Source organism: Astatotilapia calliptera, chromosome 12 (assembly GCF_964374335.1).
Source record: "Astatotilapia calliptera chromosome 12, fAstCal68.1, whole genome shotgun sequence".
NCBI classification, from domain to species: domain Eukaryota; kingdom Metazoa; phylum Chordata; class Actinopteri; order Cichliformes; family Cichlidae; genus Astatotilapia; species Astatotilapia calliptera.
The window spans coordinates 40,443,101-40,462,378 of record NC_137433.1 but is presented as its reverse complement, the minus strand read 5'-3'; the positions used below and the strand labels follow the sequence as shown (position 1 = coordinate 40,462,378).

At 42.4% G+C, this 19,278-nt stretch overlaps 1 protein-coding gene and 1 long non-coding RNA gene across 5 annotated transcripts; one reads left to right on the top strand and one right to left on the bottom strand.

Moving 5' to 3' along the window:
• Positions 1–880: 880 nt before the first annotated feature.
• On the bottom strand, positions 881–18,323 carry LOC113034130 (noelin-like). Of its 4 annotated transcripts, none has more exons than XM_080287511.1 (7): positions 17,776–18,323; positions 16,885–17,034; positions 14,664–14,819; positions 12,412–12,459; positions 6,376–6,595; positions 6,067–6,173; positions 881–4,858 (listed from the first exon to the last, which is right to left on the bottom strand). In XM_080287511.1, the coding sequence occupies exons 1-7, from the start codon at positions 17,869–17,871 to the stop codon at positions 4,196–4,198; spliced, it is 1,440 nt and encodes a 479-aa protein (XP_080143637.1). In that variant the 5' UTR covers positions 17,872–18,323; the 3' UTR covers positions 881–4,195. The 4 variants fall into 4 exon arrangements, with proteins under 4 accessions (XP_080143637.1, XP_080143638.1, XP_080143639.1 ...); XM_080287512.1 differs by lacking the exon at positions 17,776–18,323 and adding an exon at positions 15,667–15,732 and having other exon boundaries at positions 14,664–15,576; positions 16,885–17,021; XM_080287513.1 differs by lacking the exon at positions 17,776–18,323 and adding an exon at positions 15,667–15,753 and having other exon boundaries at positions 14,664–15,576; positions 16,885–17,008.
• Positions 14,714–17,030, top strand: LOC145419433 (uncharacterized). The gene is made up of 3 exons (XR_013900820.1): positions 14,714–14,852; positions 16,459–16,601; positions 16,894–17,030. It is a non-coding gene; the product is annotated as an uncharacterized LOC145419433 (long non-coding RNA).
• Positions 18,324–19,278: the final 955 nt, after the last annotated feature.

The window sequence follows — 19,278 nt, the reverse complement described above, 5'->3', positions numbered from 1 at the left end:
AAGCCTTTGGGCTCTCTTTTAGTTGTTTGAGCCCCTTTTGGGTTTCACTTTTAGTTGAAAAAACAATTCATTAATTTTTTTTTTTGCATTTCATTTAAATTAAAAAAGAAAAAGAATATAAAACGAATATTAAAAACCACCCGTCATGGCTGACGAGTGGCAAGAAGTCTGCTATAGAAGGCGGCGCCAGCGCCTCTTCCTTGACAACCCAGACTGGGATCGGGGGTTCTCCCGTGGGATGGCCCACGCACCTTCCTTCTACCCTCGTAGGAGGAATCAATTCCCCTCCCCCAGTTTAGGTTTCTGTGTTGTTTTCTCCGGTCAGCAGTAAAGCTGCTTTTGAGTTCACGTCTTGCCTCGCCTGAGTCTGTGTCTTGGGTCCTCTCTTGCCTGCACACAGCCATAACATGACACCCACATTGAACTTACCTGCCGCCTTTCTGATCTCACTGATGTTTGTTTACTTCGCCATGACTGCTGAAACTGTGCTTTCTGCCTTCTCTGGCACTGATTGCAGATCAATCCACAAAGCTGGAAGCATCATTGATCAGAATGTGAGAGGCATTTTTAAACGCCTCTGAGGGTCCGAGGTCGGTGAACAAACTGCTCTCCATTATTACTGTTCATCACCCATTTATTTTTCTTTGTATTTCATTGCTGATATATATATATATATATATATATATATATATATATATATTTGTTGTACTATCTCATAATTTAAGGCCCTTACCTGTGGCACTTTTATTTTAACTGTGTTGTGTATTTGTAGAGTGTACTATTCATAATCATGTTACTGTAACGTGTTGCCTTGTGGGATCAATGAAGCCTTTAAAAAGACACATGAAGAGTTCACGAACAGTTCATGAAACTGAGCCTCTTAGTTTAAATTTTGTTTTAAAAGTGGTTGGGTGAAGAAATCCATAGCACAATCACATATTAAGGCTATTGGTCATGAAAACGGAATAAATCATCTTACACATTTGAAGGGGGCTGTAGAATTAAAACCTGCTGCTTACGCCAAACATTTATGACAGACAAACAAACAAATACTTAAAGTACTATCCAAAAGTTGATTCTGTGCATCTGAACGTAGCTACGTCCAGATGCACAGAATCAACCTTTGGAGATTTACTTACCTGGATGATTGAGCATGCATCAAGACGTACTTAAAGTACTGTAAAAAAAAAAAATCATCTGATATGGAAAACAAAAGCAAATAAGCTATTACAAGTCAATCGGGTGTTAGAATGAAGAACAACTGTTGTGCAGTCACTTTGTTTTTAGGCTTAGCCTCAAATACCTAAAAGCTGCACAGACCAGTGATACTGAAATCAGCTAACTGATGTTCACTGAGACCAACAGACTACAGTTTCTGTACATATCATCTGTTTTGCACAAACGTCGTACTGGGTTCTTCTGTCTGACAGATCACACGATGTCATGGAATCTAAAGTGATGCTGGACAAGACGTTTGATGGTAAAGAGGATTTTAGCATCAATGTATCAGCCAAGCATCATGTGCGTTCATAACTACCATTCAGGGCAACACTCAAATTACTTATTGAGAACAACAGGTGAGTGTGTAGAGGAATTCTTATTGTTTAAATAGTTAGACTATGCCCATAGCTCAGTGATCTTAATGAATTTCACATGGTACAATGATAAATCTAAAAACTGAATGAAGTATTGCGAAAAACAGGCAATCATTTGTATTGCTGTATAACACACAACAGTAAGAAATACATTATTATTTATAATATTAAGGGATATAAGAATAAGAACAGCGGGTCTTGCTTCAGTCAGAAGAGATTACGCAGAGAAAATAAATCTTGAAAAAACTGTGAAGCATTCTTCAGTGTCCATCAAAATATGTCATGTAAAAATGTTGGGTTTTCTCACTGTGAAATTTTTAATTTCACTGTGTTTCACATTTTAAGTGCATTTGTGTCAAACAACTGAGTTAATGATTTAAATACAATTTTTAAGAAACATTTAGTAAAAGAAGTCAATGACATAAGTTAACAGTCCAATGCTTTGTGCAGTATTTCAGTACTGAGAATTCCAGCTAGCTTTTAGCCTAGCTTTACACAAACGTGTCCCAAAACATCGGCTGCATCCTTCGGAGGACCCGGCCTTCGCGGCATACGTGGGCCAAGTCCTTCTAAGACCGAGAAGGCCGGAAGTGCAAGGCTGTGAAATCTGACGGTCTAGCATTCAGATTTGCGTGACCGCTGTGTCTGTGAAGTTTAATAAACTCAGCCGTCTGCTCCTTGGTATCTAAAATATAACAGGACACTGGTGTAAATTCTCGACCGTGTTTAATCAGTTTTCTATTTGACGTTTATTCAGCTGTTTGAAAATCCCGGAGGAATGGTAAATGGCCTGCATTTGTATAGCGCTTTACTCAGTCCCTAAGGACCCCAAAGCGCTTTACACTACATTCAGTCATTCACCCATTCACACACACATTCACACACTGGTAATGGCAAGCTACATTGTAGCCACAGTTACCCTGGGGCGCACTGACAGAGGCGAGGCTGCCGGACACTGGCGCCACCGGGCCCTCTGACCACCACCAGCAGGCAAACATGGGGTTAGTATCTTGCCCAAGGATATTTGGCATGCAGCCAGGAGACAGCCTGGGATCGAACCACCGACCTTCTGATTAGTGGCTGACCTGCTCTGCCACCTGAGCTACAGCCACCCCAGGTGGGAGGAACCCACCCGATGGATTAATAAAGTTTTATTTAATCTAATAATCTAATAACTTTGATCTCAGCCAAACCGATTTACTCCGGAACAAATAAAACACTGAAAAAAGCCAAACAATTACATGTTTAAGTTATCCGAGTGACTTATATATCATGTTTAACCTGAGTAGCGAAAGACAGCGGGGGTCTAAAAACGATGAAGCCGGGAGTCTGCTGCTCTCGCCAGCTCGAGTGACCATTGAACCCCCCGGCTAGCTATCGAGTGGGTGGGTAACAGACGTCTCCGAAAACTTCAGAGTACTTTTGCAAATATGCGATGTCTTGATAAACCAAGAAGGTATTTGAAGTTTACACAGCTACTTTCTCGCCTGAAAATATGTCTAAAGTTTATTTTGTGACCCAGAAAGATTAACAAGAGCAATTTTAAAACTTAGTAGCGGCCGCCATTGTTGGAAACTGGAATTGGCTGAGCCGCGCTATGAATTCTGATATATGGTGGGCCACGAAGGACACACCCGACCCATACTTCAAATTCAGGGAAATGAAGAATGCATTTGTCGGCCGCATTTGAAGGAGTCGACGAATTGGGACAGCCTTTGTTGCCTGGCTGTGACGTAATTGGCCTACAAATGTGGCCTCAGGAGGATGCAGCCGACATTTTGGGGCACAGCTACTGAGAACATTTGGTTTGGTTAGCTAGCTCCATCATGACAGAAAAAAAACCCAACACTCTCTTAGATTCCTCTTATGTTCTTTTGACATATTTAATGGACTGGTCTAAAAATGTAATAGCACCTGAAGTGTTCAAACACAGCATCACATAGACGGGTTTCCTGATTTGATCCCGGTTCTACTCTTGAGTACACCAGCTGACACCTTAAAGGCCTATACTGGCAATCAAAATATTTCTCTAAACCTGAACTAAATCTTAAGTCACTACCTATATACTGACAAGGGCTGTAAAGTTAGTGGTTCCGCTTTCAGAATGGGCTCTCTTCTATCTCAGGGCTAGCAGTTCCCTGAAGATTTCACATGCAGGTGAGTCATTTTTTAAGATGATGAAGTTTCTGTTAGAGAGGAATGTGTGGACAAGAGGAGAATCAGGGACCCAGCCTTCAGCTTTTTGGAAGGTTTTTTTTCTCTTCAGATGGAGCTAAGCTAATTGTAGCTAATACACCACTCTCTGTCCAGGAAGCAAATAAACTGACCTGATAACTATTTTCTATTTTCTTTTGACCCTCTAACAGTCAGAGTACTTTAGGATTTATTCTATTTTTTTTATTTAGTTGTATAGTTTGATATCACCTAATGTTTTCAGGAAAATCATATTTATTCTTTAATTGTATAAAATTTTGGAGCATTACTTTGTAAAGGCCCACAGAGCATCCTGTGTAAGGGATCGTGTGTACTGTGATTGCAGTAACATTGTGGGGTCTTGATTTGTTTTTTCTTTTGAATGTGAGAGTGGCTAATATTGATTGTTACTGTATTATGTGATAAAGTGTGACATTATAAAGAACTTGGTGGCCATTGTTCCAGGCGTAGAGCGCTCTGTCTCGAGGGTTGTAGTCAAGCATAGACAGGTGGCTGTATTTGTTGGTCAGAGGGATGTCGATGTACTCATAAGTGGATGAGTTGGTGGAAAAGGCGTAGTATACTTTGGTTCCACCTGAGTACCCATTGGTGACATACAGGGTTCCACAGATCATGAAGGCCTCACCAGCGCTGCGTTTTGGATGGTTGGTGGTCCAGCTGCGGATGATCTGTAGGGTGTTGGGGTTTAGCTGGCTAAGAACAATATTACCAGCATTTTGATTGGTAGCATATACAGCCCACAGCCCACCCTCGTCCACCATGAGGTCAATGTCTGAGTGCCCACCCCAGGAGTAATGGTACATGTTGTTGTAACCAGCAAAGTCAAGTTGTCGCGATCTGCTGATGAGCGATGTGCTGAAGTCAAATTTAATGATTGTGTGACTCTGAAACTTGTTGAAGTAAAGAGATCCATTATAAACCACCTGCCCAGTACCAGACCAGGGATGAGGAAGTCGGTGAGAGGTGAAATTGTCTGTCATCATGAAGTCAGACATGGACTGGTACTCCCTAACAAAGCGATTGTTATGGTACCCATCCATGTACCATACCTGTAAGGAAAAAGAACAAATATTAAAAATAAAAACAATCATAATTATTTGTATTGTTAACTTGAATCCTTTATGTTCCACAGACATGCAATGTATGCATAGCAAAACATCGTAAAATGACCACTGCAGCCGAGATATCCTTATCCAGTTACTTCTAATTCGTGTTCATATAGTGACACGAAAAACTCTCTAAGCTAAAAAAGAGCCAGTGTTGGAAAGTAACAGAATACATGTACCACCGTTACCTATTTAAAATACAAAATATGAGTAACTGTATTCCGTTACAGTTACCGTTTAAAAATGTGGTATTCAGAATACAGTTACTTTGCTGAAATAAATGGATTACACGGCGGTCTTTTCCTATTTCATATGTTAGGCTGTCACCTCTCTATTTTTGGTGATTCCACGCCGGTGGAAACCCAAACAAAACACGCATTAAGAGGGTCTAATGCCTGTGTCTCAGTCTCGTGGCCCATGTAACCTCTACTTGTGGCCGCATAATGACGTGAAGAAATATTTTTAAAAATTATTATTCAAAAGAATGACTTAATAAGAAGGCAATAGGCAGAGTGTTACAGGCATAGCTGTAAAGAATGTAGTCTCATGGGCAGTGTAGCCTAGTTGTAAGTAAGCTATTAAGACTCGACTGTACACTGTGTTCGTGAAAAAATAAGTTCCGTTGGAGCAGCCTTTCAACGCCTCTCTCTGTCTCTCGCTAGCAAAGTTGACCTAGACAACAAAGTAAAGCTAGTTTTCAGCTACGAGCCCGACACGAACCCGACGTATTAGCCAGAGGTCCCTTTACTACGGTTCGGAGCCGCGGACCTGTTTTATATATGCGCCGAATAGTTTTCTATACGAGATCGCTGCAAAAATTGCAGCCTTACCTAATGTCTACCCTACTGTTACTCATTTATATTAAGATTTAAACATCTAGTTGGTATTGGTATGGCGAGTAACCTTCAGTAATAGTAATAAATCACACAGCAATAGTACATTCATGTAGTTGTAAAAAACATCATAATATATTAAGTAATCCAAAGTATTCCATTACGTTACTCTTATTGAGTTACGTTACAAAATACATTTTGGGGGATCTAATCTGTAATCTGTAGTGGAATACATTTTAAAAGTAACCTTCCCAACACTGAAGAGAGCCAGTATGATATGCTCATAAATTTGATTTACTGTTACATATTAAGACTTACTCTGTTGTCTCCAGCTGGAGCAAGTGGGTCAGTCATCCATGATCCAAATCTAGATCCAGATGTCTTTATGGTGATTGGCTCGGAGATTCCTGTGAGCTTCCCACAAGCTAAAAAACAAACAGAGGCACATGTGGACAAAATAACATGAAAATTTGCAGAAACTGCAGGAGATATTATGAGTTTAATGTACACAGCTTTGTGTGGTCACACCCAGCCCTCTGAAAACTTTAGTCCACAAAGGCAAGTTCAGATATTTTCTTGATTCAGAAAAGATAGTATGAGCTTCAGATTTTATTTTCCTCTACCCACCTAGCCTCTGCATGCAAGCCTTCAGTCGGTCCTCCAGGCTTATCACCCGGCTGTGGAGCTCCTGGTAGTCCAGACCTCCGAGCTGTTCCTGCAATGATCCCAGCAGCTCCGTCACATTCGCTGCCTCTTCTTTAAACTGGCGGACCAACAGTGCATCTGCTTTGTAGGACTCCAGAACTGGGATGAGAGGCTTTAACTCCTCCATCTTTGCTTTGATGGACTGACAAACAGCAGACATTCAGAAAAAAAAACACTTTAGATCAGATGTTTTCAAATGTCCTTTTAAATCTCACATATGTTCAACATATTGTAAAGACCTAATTGCATCAAATTATCCTAATACAGTACTTTACTCTCTGACTGCCGGTTTACTTGTGGTTACTAGGGCAGAATTAAGAGCAGAATGGGAGGCAGAGCCTTCAGCTTTCTGGCCCCTTTTCTGTGGAACCAGCTCCCAGTTTGTCTTTGGTAAATGGTAAATGGCCTGTATTTGTATAGCGCTTTACTAGTCCCTAAGGACTCCAAAGCACTTTACACATTCAGTTATTCACCCATTCACACACACATTCACATACTGGTGATGGCAGCTACATTGTAGCCACAGCTGCCCTGGGGCGCACTGACAGAGGCGAGGCTGCCGGACACTGGCACCACTGGGCCCTCTTTGGAAGACAGACATCCTCTCTACTTTTAACCCTCATATTCTCCTCAAATATTACTAACATGTTTTACCGTTGGGGTCAACCCCATGGGATATTTGCCTCCAGAAAATGGTTACATACAATTGTTGACCAAGTGTTTGTGTCAGCCACTTTGTTTATTTATTTAATACACAAATAGCCCCTTGATAATGAAACTCTAGTGCCACCATCAGGCCAAACTTTTAATTTAGAATAAATGTATCTTGAAAGGTTTGCATGAAATATTTTCAAAATTACTGACAACATTCATGGCCAGAAGCTGATGAACCCATTCAAGTCATCATGTCATCACCAAAACCCCTGACATGACTTTTTCTCTAGCACCGCCACCAAGTCACACTTTAAATTTTAGACTTATAGATCTTTCATCCATTTGGGTTTTTTTTTTAATAATTTTGGATGCACATCCATGCCCCTCAGAATGAATCCTGTTGATTTCGGTGACCCTAGACCAGGGGTCACCAACCTTTAACATCCAAAGAGCCATTTGGACCCGGTTTCCACGCAAAAGACAACAGAGGGAGCCACAAATACTTTTTGACATCTAAAATGAAGATAACAGTGTATATATTGTTTTTTACCTTTATGCTTTTTGTGAACAACTAAGGTGTGTTGCTTATCAAAATCCGTGAAGGGCTACAGAGAAAATTACATTTTATTTATGTAATTAACACATTTTGAACACTTAAAGGAAAGACACCCAGCTGAACTAAAATGATCCACGTAGCAAACAAAAACTGTTGTGAGACGCCACCCTTATATCTCCTTTGGGCTTTTGGAGCCTTGACCTGGTTTTTAAAAAATAATTGGAAAAAAGCACTATGCTGCTAAAAAAAGAAAGATAGACATTTGCAAAATTCTGCCTAAATATGTATTTTACCTGAAAAGACCTGGCGTGGTCTGCAGCGCCGCTGCAGGGGAGGCGGACACACCTGAGCAGCACCCGCAGTCACGCCTCGCCACCTTAACGTCTGTGCTATCTGTGCTGTTGTGTTGGTATGTGTCGGGCTGTGAGCTGAAAAGCTACAGCCAGCCGGCTGTATGCGTACTGCAACCGTGTGTGAAAAGTGGTCAATAAAGATATGCAGAAAAGCATGTTCATGGAAACATCGTCGGGTCTGCCGTGATATGTTTACAATGGGACTTCTGCTCCTGAACCTCTGCGCACAGCGTCTGCAAATTGGGGCTGTACAAAGTCACTTTCATCTTTACGCAGGACTGTAAGCTGTCATCTGTGAGGCGTGAGCGGTGTTTGTTTTTAACATAGTTCACAGTGGAGAATAGCTGCTGACATAATGTGGATCCGAAGATCCATAATTGGCCTACCTGGGGTTGAAAGTCTCAATAAATGCATGGCGTTTCGGCGGGTACACCGCCTTCTGCGAGTGTGACACTTATTTTGAGTGATGAAAAAAATAATAGAATATAATTTTATTTTTATATTTCAATATCATGATAATCTTCCAGTTTAGAACTACAAGTTTAAAAAAGAACTAACATAAATAAAATACACTTCAGCTAAATACTTCTAATTTATTTTCCCAAACCACGCGGAGCTGCACTATAACGACTAAAGAGCCGCAGGTTGGTGCCATGACATCGCTTTGGTTTGTGTGCATGTGTGTGTGGTGGAGGTGTGTCACTCGGCGACACACCCGCTGGGGGTCAAACTCTGGTAATTGGTGATTCTGTTCTCAGACATGTGAAGCTAGAGACACCGGCAACTATAGTCAATTGTCTTCCAGGGGCCAGAGCAGGCGACATTGAGGGAAATTTAAAACTGCTGGCTAAGGGTAAACATAAATTCAGTAAAATCATAATTCACGTTGGCAGTAATGACACCCGGTTACGCCAATCGGAGGTCCCTAAAATCAATATTGAATCGGTGTGTAACTTTGCCAAAACAGTGTGGGACTCTGTAGTTTTCTCTGGTCCCCTCCCCAATCAGACCAGGAGAGACATGTTCTCCTTAAATTGCTGGCTGTCTGAGTGGTGTCCCAGAAACGATGTGGGCTTCATAGATAATTGGCAAACCTTCTGGAGGAAACCTGGTCTTGTTAGGAGAGACGGCATCCATCCCACTTTGGATGAAGCAGCTCTCATTTCTAGAAATATGGACAAATGTATTAAACCCCCCAAAATATGACTATCCAGAGTTGGGACCAGAAAGCAGAGTTGCAGTCTTACACGCCTCTCTGCAGCTTCTCTCCTGCTGCTACCCCCCCAAAAACCATCTCCATAGAGACTGTGTCAGCTCCCAAACGGACAGAAAACAAACTAAAAACCAGCAACAAACAACTTAAACATAAAAAAATCACAAAGAAAGAACAATACAGTATCTACATCTGAACCAAAGAGTAAAGCAGTGAAATGTGGATTATTAAATATTAGGTCTCTCTCCTCCAAGTCTCTATTAAGATAAGATAAGATAAGATAAGATAAGATAGAACTTTATTAATCCCTCGGGTGGGTTCCTCTGGGAAATTCGACTTCCAAAAAGCACAGCAACGACCGAAGTTACAGTTACAGAATTGTTATATATATATATATATATATATATATACATACATACATACATACATACATACATATATATACATATATATATATATATACATATATATATATATATATATATACACACACACACGTATATAAATACAGAGACAAATATAAATAAAATATACAAAGGGGATAAATAGAATAAATAGGAATAAAAAAATAAAAATACAAGTGAATTGCACATTTCAAGTATTGAGTCTATTGCACTGTTGACTATTTACAAAAAGTATTGCACAAGGTATTGTACAGTGAGGTGAAGAGGCACTACAGCTTAGTTGTTCCCCCCTCCTTTGTCCTCCTGTTTCCCCTCCCTCTCCCCTCCAGAGAGGAGTTAAACAGTTTGATGGCGTGTGGGACAAAGGAGTTTTTAAGTCTGTTAGTTCTTGTCTTGGGGAGAAGCAACCTGTCACTGAACAGACTCTTCTGATTGTTTATGGCCGTGTGCAGAGGATGCCCAGCATTGTTCATAATGTCCATCAGTTTCTTTAATGTCCTTTTCTCTGCCACTGTCACCAGAGTGTCCAGCTTCATGCCGACCACAGAGCTAGCCTTCCTGATCAGTTTCTCCAGCCTGCATGAGTCCTTCTTTGCTGTGCTGCTCCCCCAGCACACCACAGCATAGAAAAGTACTCCAGCAACCACCGACTGGTAAAACATCCTCAGGAGCTTCCTGCAGATGTTAAAAGACCTCAGCCTCCTGAGGAAGTACAGTCGGCTTTGGGCTTTTTTATACAGGTGCTCTGTGTTGCATGACCAGTCCAGTTTATTGTCCACCCACAGCCCGAGGTACTTGTACTTGTTGACCACCTCCACCTCCTCCCCCTCTATCTGAACCGGCAGTGGACCTTCTCTGGACCTCCCGAAGTCCACAACCAGTTCCTTAGTCTTTGAGGTGTTGAGTTGCAGGTGGTTTGTGTGACTCCATGCGACAAAGTTCCTCACCAGACTTCTGTACTCCTCTTCCTGATCATCCCAGATACACCCCATGATGGCCGTGTCATCTGCAAACTTCTGAATATGGCATAATTCAGAGTTGTAGCAGAAGTCAGAGGTGTACAGGGTGAAGAGAAGAGGGGACAGCACAGTTCCCTGTGGTGCTCCTGTGCTGCTGACCACAGTGTCAGACGTGATGTCCTTCAGCCTGACGTACTGTGGTCTGTCGGTGAGGTAGTCGGAGATCCAAGCCACCAGGCAGGGGTCCACCTCCATCCTGTTCAGTTTTTCCTGAAGCATACAGGGCCGGATGGTATTAAAGGCACTGGAAAAGTCAAGAAACAGTATCCTGACCGTGCCTTTTCCCCCATCCAGGTGTGAGTGGGCTCTGTGTAGGAGGTACAGGATGGCATCCTCCACTCCGACACCCGCCTTGTATGCAAACTGTAGTGGGTCCTGGGCATGTTGTACCTGTGGTCGGAGGAGGTTGAGGAAGAGCCGCTCTAGAGTCTTCATAAGATGTGACGTCAGTGCCACCGGTCGGAAGTCATTCAGCTCATTGGGCCGGTTCTTTTTGGGGACCGGGACGATGCAGGACGTCTTCCATAGGGTGGGCACTCTCCCCAGTCGCAGACTGAGGTTGAAGACTCGTTGTAGCGGCTCCCCAAGTTCAGCAGCACACGCCTTTAGCATCCTAGGACACACCTTGTCTGGGCCTGCTGCCTTTCTGGGGCGAAGCTTCCTCAGTTGCCTCCTGACCTGATCCACTGTGACACTGGGAGATGTTTGGGAGGAGGGGAGGGGGGGAGATGTCTTGCTGCTGAGAGAGGGATTGGAGGAGGGGGGTGTCATGGTGTCAGGAAGGGGGGGAAGCGAGGGAGGCAGGAGAGTGGGGAGAGGACTCTGTAGTGAAGGTGAGGGTGAGGGTGGGGGGGTTGTGGGCTGGTCAAACCTGTTGAAGAAGTTGTTGAGTTCGTTTGCCTTCTCCACAGTCCCCCCCACTGTGCTTTTCTTGGTGTTGTGGCCTGTGATGGTTTTCACACCATTCCAGACCTCCCTCATATTGTTCCTCTCCAACTTCTGCTCCACCTTCCTCCTGTAGGTGTCCTTTGCTTCCCTCAGGCAGCGTTTCACCTCCCGCTGTGCTGCTTTCATCTCCTCCTTCACTTTGCTCCTGAAAGCCTTCTTCTTCATGTTGAGGACAGCTTTGACTTCCTGTGTTACCCACGGTTTGTTATTAGGATAACACCGTACCGTCTTAGCAGGGGCGACTGTGTCCACACAAAAGTTGAGGTAGTCTGTAAGACAGTGTGTCGCCCCCTCTATGTCCTCACCATGTGGGCTCAGGAGCACATCCCAGTCTGTGGTGTCATAGCAGTCTCTCAGAGCATCCTCCTTTTCTGGGGTCCATCTCCGGATGGAGCGCGTTGTGACAGGCTGCCTTTGGACGAGGGGTGTGTATTGTGGCTGTAGGTAAACCAGGTTGTGGTCTGACTTCCCTTCATTACTACATGACTTAATAATTGATCAACAAATCGATTTACTCTGCCTTACAGAAACCTGGTTGCAGCAGGATGATTATGTTAGTTTAAATGAATCAACACCCCCGAGTCATTCTAACTACCAGAAACCTCGAAGCACAGGCCGAGGGGGAGGTGTGGCAGCAATTTTTCACACCAGCCTATTAATCAACCAAAGACCCAGACAGACGTTTAATTCATTTGAAAGCCTGATGCTTAGCCTTGTCCACCCCAGTAGTGATGTCTCGGTCGAGAACGAAACGGCTCTTAGAGCTGGATCTTTGAAGTGAACGATGTGAGTTTGTTTGTTTTTTTCTCACCCTCTGTCTCACACTTTTTTCCACTTCACTCCACACGCGAGCCTTGTGCTGGAAAGAGGGGCGGTAGTTACACTCAGTAGCACAGGAACAGAGCGGGAGGGAGAGAGAGAGAAAGAGAGCCATGGACAACAACGTCACATTAGAAAGGTATAGTAATCATCCACAACTATTTTCAGTTGCAGATGATAAAGGATTCAGAAAGTTTATTCATGCAGGTCCATATGACAGAGAATGTGCATCTTCTTTTTGTTTTCACATTTTAATTGTGTTGTGGTTGGCAGTGTTTTGTGTTGTTTCACTTTAAATTTGTTTAAAAGGAAAAAGCTGAAAATTTAAGTAGTTATGTATTATAAGATTTATTTATTACATTTTATGTGGAGTGAATAAATAAAAGTATATATACGGTGGCCCCCTAGAGACAAAACATGTACAAACTCAGAAATACGTACAAACTCCAAAACACGTACAAAACACAACAGAAGTGCTCCAGAATGCTAGGCGCAGTGTTGAGCTTTTGTTACCTAGTGGCTACACAAGCCAGGAAGTACCAACGACCGGATTTGGTGTGTGGTAGTAACAGGTAAATGAACATTTCTTTTTAATTATTTGAATATATATGAGTGCTTGTGTATAAATACACAAACAATACACATATGCTTTCAATTGTGTAATTTAAGTGATCTAGTAGCTCTGTTTTGGAAGTTCAGTTAATGCTAGAAATGTGTTTTGGAGTTAGTGCGTGCTTTGTCTCTAGGGGCCACCATATATATTTATATGTAATCATATAAATAAATCCACGTTTTTTTTTTATATTAGTAATTTCTTTTGTGCATAATTTTATGTTGTTGTTGATAATTAATTAATTAAAGCAACAAAACAACCGGAAGAGCCGGTTGGCAGCCGAAAGAGCCGGCTGTTTTTAGTGCCCCAAGCCGAAAGAGCCGGTTCTCCAAAAAGAGCCGGAAATCCAATCACTACACCCCGGCTGTGAAACTCAGAAACCAGTCTTACTTGTTATTATCTATTGTCCACCTGGGCCTTACACAGAGTTTCTGTCTGATTTCTCAGAATTTTTATCTGATTTAGTTCTCAGCTCAGATAAAATAATTATTGTGGGTGATTTTAACATCCATGTAAATGAGCCTTAACATGGCATTTAATCTGTTATTAGACTCAATTGGCTTCTCTCAAAATGTAAAAGAACCCACCACTTTAATCACACTCTAGATCTTGTTTTAACATATGGCATAGAAACTGAACATTTAGCAGTATTTCCAGTGTTTGTTTAATATGTGCATTGAAGGACATGTCCTGGTCAAAAATTACTCCAAGGTTCCTCACAGCGTTACTGGAGGCCAAGGTAATGCCATCCAGAGTAAGAATCTGCTTAGATACCATATTTCTAAGATTTTCAGGGCCGAGTACAATAACCTCAGTTTGATCTGAATTAAAAAGTAGAAAGTAGCGGTCATCCAGGTCTTTAAGACATTCCTGCAGTTTATGGTAAATGGTAAATGGCCTGTATTTATATAGCGCTTTACTAGTCCCTAAGGACCCCAAAGCGCTTTACATATCCAGTCATCCACCCATTCACACACACATTCACACACTGGTGATGGCAAGCTACATTGTAGCCACAGCCACCCTGGGGCGCACTGACAGAGGCGAGGCTGCCGGACACTGGCGCCACCGGGCCCTCTGACCACCACCAGTAGGCAGCGGGTGAAGTGTCTTGCCCAAGGACACAATGACCGAGACTGTTGGAGCCGGGGCTCGAACTGGCAACCTTCCGATTACAAGGCGAACTCCCAACTCTTGAGCCACGATCGCCCCATTTAACTCATTGGTGTGTGTTATCTGGCTTCATGGACAGATAGAGCTGGGTGTCATCAGCATAGCAGTGTAAATGTATGCTATGTCTTCTAATGATGCTGCCTAAGGGAAGCATGTATAATGTAAATAGAATTGGTCCTAGCACCGAACCCTGTGGAACACCATAATTGACCTTAGTGTGTGAAGAGGACTCTCCATTTACATGCACAAATTGGAGTCTATTAGATAGATATGATACAAACCACTGCAATGCAGTTCTCTATCTCAGTAAATTATGTTCAGTTCCTTCAAGTGATCTCTTCTTTTTGAAATGCTTCATTGCTCTTTATTGAGAGAGAGAGAGAGAGAGAGAGAGAGAGAGAGAGAGAGACCACAAAGTTGTTGATGGATTGTTCAGTTTCATGATGTGGGCAAAGTACCTTGTACTGTCTGGCAATGTTGCTCTCATGTCCATCTTCCACCTGTTTGAATTTGTTTTCCAGACCTTTCAGCTGAACTTCCATCTTCTCCACAAACTGTAGATCTCTCTGAGACCGCTGATCTAGCGCTTCAATGGATTGACTCATATTCTGCACCTGGACAGGACAGTATCATTGATAAACACTAAGGTACCTGTCATTTCCTTTTTTTAATTTGAATATGACATTATGGTCAGACAAGCCAGTCAAAAAGTTATATGTTTTTGTCATTCTATCCGGTTTGTTAGAAAACACCTGGTCTTATGAGTTATAGAGGGATTTGTTACTCTAGTGGGATCACTGATCATTTGTGTTAGACCAAAAGTATCTGTAATTTCAGTTTCTTTCTATCACTTTTGTTATCCCAGTTTTTTAAGTCTCCCATTAGAATAACTTCATTGTTGAAGTCACAACAGAAGTGCCTTGAATTGGTCATATACACACACATATTTAAAACATATTCTCCGCTCGCCCCTACAACTGGTCTTTATCCTTCAAGCTCGAGTCCTCTGACAGAGGCCTGGGAGCTTGAGGGTCCTGCGCAGTATCTTAGCTGTCCCTAGGACTCTGCTCTTCTGAACAGAGATGTTGGGTGTTGTTCCTGGGATCTGCTGGAGCCATATGCCAAGCTTGGGGGTCACTGCACTGAAAGCCACCACTGTTGTTCTGCATAGGCCTGAAACTCCTCAATGAGATCATTGAGACTCGCTACAGATACCAACTACGGAATGGAACAATCATCAGCTGCATCCTCTACATGGATGACATGAAGCTGTAGGCCAAGAGGGAAGGAGACATCGATTCACTGATCCACACCACCAGGATATCCAGCAAAGGCATCGTAATGTCATTTGGATTGGAAAAGTGTAGTCAGCTGGTAACAAAGAGATGAAAGGGAGTCGGAACTGAGAGGCTCACACTACCAGAAGGCAAAATTACAGAGATTAAGGACAGTTACAAGTACCTTGGAATCCCACAGGCAAATGGGAACCATGACGAAGCCACTAGGAAAGCTGCAACTACCAAGTACCTGCAGAGAGTAAGGTAAGTCCTGAGGACTCAGGTTAATGGTAAGAAGAAGATCTGGGATATTAACACCTACACCCTGCCTGTGATCAGATAGCCTGCTGGGATAATAGGCTGGCCAAAGGAGGCGATAGAAGCCACTGACATCAAGACCAGAAAGCCCCTGACCATGCATGTAAGGTTTCAACCAGAACCCAACACCCTGAGACTGTATGCTAAGTGGAAGAAAGGAGGCCGGTGTCTAGTGAGTGTCAGTACCACAGTCCAGGATCAAACAATGAACATCCACAAGTACCTCAGGAAGATGTCCCCAACCAACCAGGTGCTCAGTGAATACCTCAGGCAGCAGAAACCCAAGAAGGAAGAAGAGAAAGTCATCATGGAAGGACAGGCCCTTGAGAATTATATTCAGCATTTTCCAATTATAATATTTTTAGCTTTTTCAGTCAGCTGTGGGAGCTGTTTGGTTTGAAGGTATTGGAAGCAGATCACCTACTTCTGCAGCAGTGCTAACAGTACTAACAGAAGTTGTTGTTTTTTTTGTTTTTTTACTTTAAGTCTATGTACAACAATGACTTTTGAACAGCAAACCAAATCCCTCATGGTGACCTTATTCCTCGTCATCTGGAATGAAAGGAATGGATGGATGGATCCAGACTGCATTTCGTTGCCTGTACTTGTGACATGTGCAATGACAATAAAGTTGAATTCTATTCTATTCTATTCCAAGCTTCTCATCCATTCAGAAGCATCCGGCCAACGTAAGTGACCAAGAAGTGCATCAGGGTCATGCCAGCAGTGCCAAAGGATCCAGAACCACATGACACCGATGATAAGCTCTGACTCAAACTTCTGCTTCTCCGTCAGCTGCAGGTATTGTCTTGCCTTTCTGCTCATTATTCTCATGGGTCCATGCTGTAGCAGGTCAGAAGGGCCCCTAGCGCCCTCCCAAATGAAGACGTGGCTGCATTTCTGTCAAAATCTAGCGTCTCTGCGACTGTGTAAAAATCTAGACCAGGTGCTACTCCGTTGACCGCTGTCGCCAAAGTGCTTGCTCATAGGGGGTCATATGATTGTTGCCTTTTTCTCTGTATGTATTATTGTACGGTCTACCTTACAATATAAAGTATCTTGAGGCCACTGCTGTTGTGATTACCTTTTCTAGCAGTTGTCGTAGTTGCTTGGTTCGAGCATCTCTGGAACAGACAGTCTGCTGAGGAGCCACCACTGTACAAACACATCGACCCTCTGAGTCCTGAGCTGAACTGTAGACCTGCCAGCCCTCCTCAGGGGTTGAGGGACCCACCTAAATGAGGGTACGATGAAAATTAGGACATTATTAAAACAACAGAAATATGATGTGTTCTTCACAAGGATCAGTGTGTCTAAAAAAGAAATCCATTGCTAAAGTACCAAAAACCTTCAATAGCCATACTGTCCAGCAGAAGATCCACTTTTATTATAATTTTTACTGTTAACAGTCTTTGTATTTCAGCTGTAAAGCTATTCTGTCTATGTCACTCTCACACTGAAGCTAATCTGCTGCTATCCATCGGATAATCCGGATTATTAGCAGACTTATTATTAACTGATGTGAGAAATGTGATTACATATTAAATACATTCAGAACACTTCCATCTGGCTTCATTTGTTCCCATTTTATCAACCTGTGCTGCTGAGCAAGGCAATGATACGGCTTTATCCGCTAAAATTAATTATCGGGCTGAAAACCACGTGACCTGGATTAATTATTAATAACTGAAAAATGCTTGCATAAAGGGAAGGTAGCTAAAAACCATTAACCCAGAATTATCTCAAAGAAAGCAGATTTACATTCTGACTTAAAGATGATCAGAGATTTGGTCTCTGATGCAGATCAAGATCGATTGACACCACCATTTTCTCACCAACATGGAAGTGTGTCAGAAAAAAGGTTTTACAGCCTGTGACTGAAATTCACCAGAAAGCACCAAAACAGATCGGAATACATGATACCATGAGGGAGTCCTCACTCGGCAGAATATAAATAGAAGCAGGGTCGTGTTACCAGAGTGAAGTGTGATCCGAGCAGCAACAGCAGCAGGTAAGCACTCAGCAGATTCTCTTCAGACTCCATCTCCTTCTCCTTAAAGGCTAGACACATCTACGTTAGCCTGTTTCTTATGGATTCAGCTGGTTATGAAGCTGCTGATTAACTGGGTTATTTGTTCATCTGCTACCTGACGCTCCCTCTGCTGCTCTCAGCTCCTCCTACTGCCTCCTCCTTCCTCTTCTTCTCTGATGCGACGCCAGAAATCAGCCAAGTGGAAATAAAACCGCTCTGCTGAGTGTGTGTGTGTGTGTGTGTGTGTGTGTGTGTGTGTGTGAGAGAGAGAGAGAGAGAGAGAAAGAAAGAGATGATGATGTCACAGCCTGCCTGATGAACAGATCGGTGGAACAGCAGCAGAAGGAGGAGGAGCTGTCCATGCTGCTGAGTGTGTGTGTGTGTTCCTGCAGGAAGACATTTGGTCTCAGAAAATGTCATCTTTTTCTGAAATGTTGTATTTCATATAAATATTTTAGATTTGAAGAATTAAAACTAATCTTGATGGGGTTCAAGATATTATAGAGAGTTTTCTGTTCATGCATGAACTCACCTGTAAGGTTCATGAGATTAAAATTATCATGTGGTTACGTCCGATCCAAAAGACTAAATGAAATAATAAAATATGTTACAAAATCTAAGAACTAGTTCTAATATATACAAATAGCTCAATTCTAAATATCCAGAATATTATCTAAATTAAATATACATGATTGCCAGTACTAGGGGTGGGTTTTAATAATCGATTCATCGATTAAAATCGATTCTAGCTTGGATAACGTGATATCGATTCATTAAAATCCTGAATCAATTTTTTTATATAAATGTATTTTGTCACAAAATTTTGACAACCACCAAACATTTAAAACAGTAAATGAAAGCAGGAACATGGCTTCTGCACAAAGACATAAACACAAAGCGTGGACCCGCGGATCAGAATCAGTGAGATTTCACCTTTCTTACCCGACGGCACGGACACGGTCGGGTCTGAAAGCCGACAGCTCACTGATTCTGATGTTTCGGCGGGTCCGCGCTTTGTGTGTACGCCCTTTTTGCGCTGATTCTAAAGCTGTTAGTTTTATCTCTGAACCTGATCCAAACTACGCTTCACATAAACATCGTCATGAATTCACTCTGACTTTTGCTGTTTTGCTTCCACCAGGATAAAATCACACTTCATGCTGTCACGATCCTGGGTCTTGTGACCCAGTGTTTTGAGTTTTAGTTCATTTTGATGTTTTAGTTTATGTAAGCCCTTCAGGTTCCTAAGTTCATTTGTTATCATGCTTAAGTGTTTCTAGTTCTTATTATTTCCCCCTCGTGTTTCCAACTATGGTAAATCTCCCCTGCTCTTCATGTGTTTCATGTCTGTGTCTTACATTGTGAAGTTCGGGTTGTCATGTCTACGTCTCATTATGTTTCCTGTTTTATTGTGAAGAGGTCTGGTGTTTCTGTGTTCATCGTGTT